Source organism: Penaeus vannamei, chromosome 22 (assembly GCF_042767895.1).
Source record: "Penaeus vannamei isolate JL-2024 chromosome 22, ASM4276789v1, whole genome shotgun sequence".
Lineage (NCBI taxonomy): Eukaryota > Metazoa > Arthropoda > Malacostraca > Decapoda > Penaeidae > Penaeus > Penaeus vannamei.
This window is the reverse complement of record NC_091570.1, coordinates 24,172,335-24,180,933: the sequence shown is the minus strand read 5'-3', so window position 1 is coordinate 24,180,933 and position 8,599 is coordinate 24,172,335. Positions and strand designations below refer to the sequence as shown.

Genomic DNA, 8,599 nt, shown 5'->3' with positions numbered 1-8,599 from the left:
GAATCGAGGACGATTCCAAAACTGTTGTCTCACTTTCTTCAGTAAATTTAGTTTGTGCATTGCGGGTTTTTCTACCATAGTATCAACATGGTAGAGTGTTTTTCCATTCATATTATCTTTACAGTATACAGTTTTCTTGATTTATGTTCCAGTTTTTGTCTGATTTCCCTTCTACCATGCCAGTATGTGTGTTGGACATTTTTATTATAAAGTAATGCAGTAAAAAAAAATCCCATCTCATCTTTTTATCTATAAACCAAACTTTATACTTGACTAGAAGAAAATTTATTCTTGATTTGTTGATTGCAAGGATATTGTAAGCTGTATATGAGTAAATATATAAGCTGTATATAAGTGTTATGAGTAAAACATTGCAAACTTTTTGAAGGAAAAAATTGGTGCCTTTCCAGATTTTGAAACACTACAGAAGATGATTGACACATATTTTTGACTATTACATTTTCATATTTAATTCTAAACAAATGGGGTGTAAATAAAGATTCATATTTATTCATATTTATATTTCATACAAGTATTTACACTGGATATCTTCAAAACAGGTTACTGATGATACTTTATACAAATGGACTTTCATGAACACACTTTTGCACCAGACATATCTTATACTCCTAATCTTAACATTCTGATTACTGTTCAAAGGCTTTGGATAGGTATTTATCATTCCAGACATCAACTAATTTTCTACCTAACTGTGAACCAAGTTCACATCATCTGACAATTGTTCGTTTCTTGTGCTTTGAAGACAATTTTTTAAATAAAAGTCAGTACAATAGATACAAATAAATTCTCACAATTTAAACTGATCATAATTCCAATTACATATATAAAAATATAAAAAGTTATGCCTGAATTAACACACACACAATAACAACAAACTGAATGAACACAAATATTTATGAACTTCAAACTGGATGCACGTGGAAATGGTATTATTTACACCATTGGTGGAGAAGAGTTGGATACATGACAGGACACAGAAATCTGAGCAATAAAAAGATTCATTAAAAAATCTGATGTTATCCATACACTAGAAAGTGTATGAAACATTCTGAAAACTGGGTTTAAAGTGAATCTGGATCAAATGGAGCTAAAGTTCATAATGGCACAATCTTGCCTTGAGCAAGACAAAGAATTAATGAAGAGAATATCATGTCTAAAATATTTAATAACATGCACATATGAGAAAAATATTTGGAATGTAACCACAACAAGTCTGTAGAGAGCAGAAGCAGTCTTGTGTGTTAGTCCACAGGTCTAACCATCACTAGTGTCTCAGAACCTTCAGCTAACCAGCTGGAGCAGACATTACCATCTTTCTCACTGTGGTGACTTCAGAGTAGGCCCGTGAATATATAGAATCGCTGCTTCAGAGGAGAGGTTGGTCTTTGGTGACAGGTTGCACAACAGCAAGTTCATTTCAATACCTATTAAAAAGAAATTTTATTACTCACTGGAGAAACAGGCTCCAGAATAACACATTTACCACAGTGTGGATATGGGATGTAAATCTCTATACCAGTGAAAAATAGCATTGGCCAATCAAAATAAGCATGTTGACAAAGTTGTGAATTTATTTCTCCTTCATGCAAACTGTTTTCAAAATCTTAATGCCGAGATACATTTTTCCTTTACAAACTCATTAGTGATGGGTACATTCCCTGCCCACTGTAGTTTTGTCCTGTCAACCTTGTTTAAACAAGCTGGCTTCATAAGGGCTTTGGTCACTAAGGAATCAACTACTAGTCCATCTGATACCTGGTCCATTGAATGTAAGGGAAAAAAAGTATTGAATGCTAAAGATGTTATTATCATTTTTAATATTAATACTGTTATCACCATTATTCTCATGATTTTATTATTATTGACATTTTTATCATATTGACAAATGTAAGAATAATAAACTTTTCTTTCTGAAAATTCAAGCATTTGGCTAAACAAACAAGCAGTATATGACCACTTGGTGACCAAGCACTATTGAAGCCATCTATGTGTAAACAAAGGAAACAAAAATCACAATGGACAGGGCACCTAACATCAACAGCTTAAAGAATAAAAAAATCCTTGTAGATTATTAACTCACTATAAATCTGTTATTGTAATAAAATGTGCCAATGTATGCAAGACAGGGCATAACATTAAGGAATCTTGTAAGTTACTACTGATTAGTATCTCTTGGTGTCATCAAATGACACAAAAAAGGAGAAAGGAGATGAAAAGAAAGACAGAAAGCAAAACATGCAAATGTAGAGCAAATCATTCCCAGTCCTTACCTTTCTTTCTTCTCCTCCCTGGAACTTTGTCTAAGAACAGCTGGCTTGGTACTTGTAGGTGAATCTCTTTCAAATATGGCTGCCATATCTTTGATACGTCTCTGTTGTCCAGCATTTGCCCTAGCTGCTGCATTTCCAACAGCAGCTACAGTGCTCCCTTCACTGCTACTCTCTCCAAGTTTTCCAGGTGATCTCAGAGAAGACTTTGTAGGAGAAGGTGGGGTTCCCTTCAAGATAGTAGGGGAAGGTGGCATGCCTTTAGGAATGCCAGAAGGGGGATGAATTGGTTTTGGAATTCCAGGGGACAGGGGAGTAGCTTTTGGAATGGAAGTTTTTTTCGTTGGAGATGTGGGCACAGGATTTTTCTTTTGTGTGGGTTCTTTTGGGATTCTCTGCTCTGGTTTCTTTGCAACAGATTTTTCTGTCTTTTGCATTTTGTCACCTTTTTCTGGAGATGGAGGGTCCTTAACTCTACTGTTGCTCCAAATTGCTACTCGCTCCTTCACATTGACATCTTCATCAATATCATCTTTGGAATTCTTTCTACGTCCACTCCCCCCAATACTTGCTGATCTCTGGAAAGGTGATGCTTCTGAACTTGGAGATTTTAGCGAACTTGACGAAGTCTTTCTTACAGGACTAGATTTGGATTCCCCACTGCTAGATCTTTGAAGGAGAACCTCTTTCTCTGGAGATCTTCTTAAATTGGAACGTGGACTTGTCACTCCAGACTTACTGCCACTTCCTCCACCACTGTTACTGTTACCACTACTAAGGCTTCGCTGAGACGTAGGAGTTGGACTGCCAGATGAGAAGCGAGTCCTTGTTGGACTTCTAAGTTCACCAACTCTGCCCATATCACTCAAACTCCTCCTTGCTGGTGAAGTTCTCTTGAATACTGAAGACTGATCCTGCTCTTCCTTCATTTCTGTGCCCAAGGGTAGATCTAATGAATGTTTATCATCATTATCTCCTAAAAGTTGTTTAGTAGGACTAGTACTTCCTGAATAACCTTCATAGTACTGTTTGGTGGGGCTCTTATCATCTCTTCGCCTTGGGCTTGCAGATCTAGCATTTGAACTTTGGGTAATCTCCTCATCTTCCCGTCCATCACTGTCTTCTTGTCGGGATGGACTTGTGGCCTTCTGCTTCAGCCTTAACAGTAGCTCATCTTTCTCTCCTCGAAAGCTCTCTGATTTGTACTTTTCCCTCAAGAAGGATCTCCTTTCCTCCTTGTATTTTTCAATTCTTTCTCTCTTTTCTTTATCAGTAAGATCTAAAGAGCCACTCACAAGGCTTATGTGTTTATTAGCATCCTCTGCCTCCTTAGTCAAATTATCTTGAAAAACTACAGAATCCTCAGAGTCTTTAACCTTCGGTCTGAAATCTGGAGAAGTCTTATACCTCTGAAGAACTGGTAACTGTGCAGATGGCACAGACCTCCCTTCTGCCTCACTTTTTGATTTAGTACTAACACTTTCTACAGGTATTACTGACTCCAGCAATTCAGAAACCTTTGGTTCTACTATACCAACACAAGGATTTTCTTCCCCTGTAACTTGGGGGACTTTCTGTTTGTCTAAATGCATCTGCTCAGCTTTCGGTATATTAATAGCAATGGGTAACTGACTAGGTTGGAATATCTGATGTGGAGTATTTTCTTCTGTTGGTGTAGCATGAGCAGAAGCACCACTAGGTGTACCAGGGGTTGCAGGGGAATCTGGAGAGATGGACACTGAAGAAGGAGTGGACACTGGAGAGATCAGTGGAGAGGATAGATTTAGTTTGGGTAATTGACGAGGACGTGGTACGGGTGCAGCTATTGGTGTATGGCGGGGAGTCGCTCTAGGCCATGGTGCAGGGGATATAATACTTGTTAGAGTTCTGTTAGGAGTAGAGGTGGCAGCAGGAGGTACTGGTACATTTTCAGGAGTAGGAGGTGAAAGGCTGGGTAATAAGGGTGGTATCATCCCTGGAGAAGAAGGACATTGATCAAGAGGTTCTTGGGTGTGTTTAGGAGAACTGGCATCATCACTACTTACTGGGGAGGTCACATCATCTGTTGTGGACTCTGTTGGGGAGGCAAATGAAGGGAGAACCAAGACCTCAGTTGCCATACTCGCTGAAGAGGGAGTAACAGGTGAGTCTAAGCACTCACTATCTTCACTGGGCTGGGTACACAAATCACCAACTACAGTAGCCTGCTCAGGCTGGGGTAAAAATTCCTGGGAACATGGCAGGTTTTCCGAAGGTCTGGGAACACAAGTGTTGCCCATCTGAGGCACCTGGACTGGAAGCTCTGAAGATTTGTCATTGATGTCTACCTTGTGTACAACTGCATTACTATCAGTAACAACTGCAGCATCTGCACCTGATTCTTTCAAGACCTGCTTTCCTTCACTATTCACCTTCAACATGTCATTCACCTCTTGAATTGACTTTCGTAGGAACTTTACCTGTTGGTACACCATCTCTCCTTCAATTTCAGCATCACTCTTTTCATCTTTCACTACCTTTTCAGGAAGGGCGCTTGCCTGGGAGGTAAATTCAATGTTTTCGTACTCAGGCTGATCTCTGAAAGAATATTCTTCATAAGCATCGTCACCATCAGGCACAATCTGGTCCTCCTCATCACCACTCTCCTCTAGGTTTTCATATACTGGTTGAGATTCTTTTGCTGGAGATTCTACATTTTCATAGACACTGTCCACATTCATGGTAACTTCACTTTGTGCAAGAGTTACATTCTCATAACAAAAGTCATCTGAGGTACTAACACCTTCATAATTCCCTTGCAATTTTTCTCTGTCACTTGCCACTTTCTTGGTTCCCTCAGTTTTCTCCTTCTCTTTCTCATACTCAACATTCTGATATTCTGGTGCATAGTCCACATTCTCATACTCAGCACCATAGTGAACATTTTCGTACTCAGAACCATAAGTGCAATTTTCGTACTCAGAACCTGGTACCTCTGGCTCCATTAGCATTTGTCCACTTGTCTGTGAGGACTGAAAACTAGCTTGGGAAGACTGAAGGCTAGAAGAAGACAACAATGGTTTAGGTTCATCATATGTAACCTCTGCCTTCTGCATTGGTTGTCCAGTAATACTTACATCTACATTTTCATACATAGGACCATCTTCAGCTGGGTCATCACTACTGCTAAGGTCTATGGATAATGGACTTGACTGTCTAGGTTCTTCTATAACAGGTGGGTGTGCCACAATCTGTCCACTGCTGACCAGATCTTGGACAAACTGAGATTCACTTGGTGTTGAAGGTTCCGTTGTGTCACTCAGAGGATGATACTGGATCTCAAGGAATGTGGAGTCTCCTTGCGGTGTCTCTGGGGAAGTCAGAGCAGATCCTAAAGTGAGGAGTTCTGCAGTTGGTAGCCCAAGCAATGAGTTTGGTCGAGATTTGGGTAATTCCTGCTGTGGAGTGAGGTCATCCATGGCAGGAGAGACAGGGAGTGAGTTAGTACTTTCGGCAATGATTGTGACCGGAGGTGTACCTGGAGTTACCAAAGTTGAGGAAGATGATGGGAGAAGACTACCATGATCTGATCCTGCCTCTTTTAATTCCCCAGTTACACCACTACTCATACTTCCTAAAGTGAAGCTCTCATTATCAGATACAATGGCCTCCGCTACAGAGGTACTGCTCATTTCTGATGCGTTGACTGAAGGTGAGGTTCTTAAATGTGTAATTTTGTCCAAAAGCTCTGGATCTATCAGAGCACTGTCTACACTCTGCCTCGAACGTGCATCCTCTGATCCCCGGGTCCCTGGCTCTACATGCACTTCTGCTGTGACAGTCTCTATGCTTCCCTCACACTCCATGGTAACTTTTGGTCCTGATAAAAATTCAGACTGTTCTGTCTTTAAGTGCTGATTGCCCTTATTAGTTTCCGTTGTGCGCACATGCTTCAGTTTGGGTGAACTACTTGGGGAGGCCGGTCTCGGTGAGACTTCATTTCGTCTGCGTGCAGTCTCAGGACTAAGGGCATGAACTATCTTATCTTTCAATGATGCTGATGCTCTCTTGAGGCTGTTGTTCCGCGAGTCCTCACTGGAATCACTGACATAAGCCTCATTCTTGCGCTGTGTAGGTGGCGAAGTGAACCGGTACTTGATTTTGTCTTTTAGACTTTTCTTCTCTACTTTGGGACTCAAATTCTCTTTGCTTCTGCCAGTCTCTGAACACATGCTTAAATTTTCCATGTCTAAAGTTGAACTAGACATGTTATCCGGATCCTCCACTGATGTTGACTTCAGAGTATCAACCTCAAAACCTTTTAGGTCTTTTTCACTGGTGCTGAAGTTCAGGTCAAGCTCACTAATATCCAAGTGTATTCTTGAAGTTTCTGGGGAGAAGTCAAGGTCACTCTCACCTTCCTCTTTCACCGGTACTTGCGAGGACACATTTCCCGACCGACCTTCCAGCATGTTGAAGTAGGAGTCGTGCGAGACCGAGCGGTTGTGTGTCCTTGGGGAAGGGATGGGGCTAGACAGGGAACTACTTCTACTTTCCTTTTCATCCTGTGGAGACCTCTCCAGACTCTCCCAGTCGAAGGCTTCACGCTTTTCTGGAGAATCCATCATCTTAAGGGTAAGAAGAGAAAAATAATACTGTTATATAAGCCAGGCATATGTTAAGCGGACTTCAATGATTGCTTACTTATTATATCACTTCCATATTCGCTGGTGACTCTTTTATTTTACCTGTACTTAGTGGAAAAAATCAAGAGTGAGATCTTTTTGTTTCATAACCTAAGTACAGGTAAGACAGAATATTCATAAAAAAAAAAATAGTATTGCCAGAGATGGACGCTTGATCTCTGAGCACCAGTAAGCTATTACAATCAGTGGAAAAAATCAAGAGTGAGATCTTTTTGTTTCATAACCTGATTGTAATAGCTTACTGGTGCTCAGAGATCAAGCGTCCATCTCTGGCAATACTATTTTTTTTTTATGAATATTCTGTCTTGCTATATTCTCAGGTATGTATCATTCCACTTATGGTATAAAAGTATGAGCATACTATTCTGATTCTTTCCATAACATAGATGAGTAACTGTTATGGCAGCTCCTAAGTATTTACTTATAAGCATTATCAACAGTGACCATAGAAATTTTGAAAAAAATAATATAAACAAAATGTTCATAATAATAATAATAACATTAATAATAATAATAATAATAATAATAATAATAATAATAATAATAATAATAATAATAATAATAAATCAAATAATGATAATAATGATGATAATAATAACAGTAACACCAACAAGAGTAATACTAAATTATTAATAATGAAAATGATAATAATAATAATAATAATAATAATAATAATAATAATAATAATAATAATAACAATAATGATGATGATTATAAAAAATAAAATAATAATAATAATGATGATAATAATAACAACAGTAACACCAACAAGAATAATACTAATAATACCCTAAAAAAATCATAACTCTAATAATAGCAATCACAACAGCTATAATAGTAATGCTAATTATAATTGATTTTCATTAAAAAAAAATAAATGCATAAATAAAAGATTTCACAAGAAGTACTTCCAAGATTTTTCCCCATACATCTTCATCACTAATGCATGCACGTAAAGCTTCCACTAGCATCTACTCTACCACTATTTGTGTATGTTCCTCCAGAAAGCTCCTAATTGATTCACAAAAGCATCGTAATATCGCCATGCAAAATAATGATGATAATAATAGTAATAATACTCTCTCACCTATCAGTCGTCATTATTCCCTGAAGCCTTTCCATCCAATTTCCTAATGACTTCATTCCTATCTCTAATTTCCAGGTAATGTGTAATGTATATCCATGTATGTCCATCTTATTAAAAATATAAATGAAAAGAGCATGAATGATAACCATAAACTAAACTGTCCGGTTCACTTCTCAAACATCAAACAAATCAAAATGATGGATTTATAAATTACTTTCTCCAAATGACCTCACAGGTACTAGACTCCACCTCCTTAATAATCCTTGACTATTAATGCACTCAAATAAGTCAGAATGGAGGGTTTATGGTGAACAAGTTGCAAACAAAATAACAGAGGGTATGAGAAGTCAAACAAACAATTTAATTAAAGGACTTTCCACTACATAATCCTATAGAAGCAAAGAAGTGAAAAGGCCTAGAGCAAAGTCGTTTCCCTTCCTGCTCTTCCATTTGTCACTTTCTCTAAAACAACCAGTCAAAATCCTCCTGCCACATAATGATGACAAAAATGACATGCTTTTGAAATGGATATTAAAAAA

At 38.3% G+C, this 8,599-nt stretch overlaps 1 protein-coding gene across 15 annotated transcripts in view; it reads right to left on the bottom strand.

The window, feature by feature from the left end:
• Window positions 1-506: 506 nt before the first annotated feature.
• CdGAPr (GTPase-activating protein CdGAPr) overlaps window positions 507-8,599 on the bottom strand; it is a 370,593-nt gene continuing 362,500 nt past the window's right edge. For 14 of the 15 annotated variants that reach the window (XM_070136732.1, XM_070136734.1, XM_070136733.1 and 11 more), the window contains 2 exons: window positions 2,292-6,895; window positions 507-1,445 (listed from right to left, as the gene is read on the bottom strand). In XM_070136732.1, coding sequence (XP_069992833.1) covers window positions 1,439-1,445; window positions 2,292-6,895 — 4,611 coding nt within the window. In that variant the 3' untranslated portion in view covers window positions 507-1,438. Of the gene's footprint in view, window positions 1,446-2,287; window positions 6,896-8,599 lie in introns of those variants that run through there. The other variant, XM_070136735.1, reaches the window with a different exon arrangement.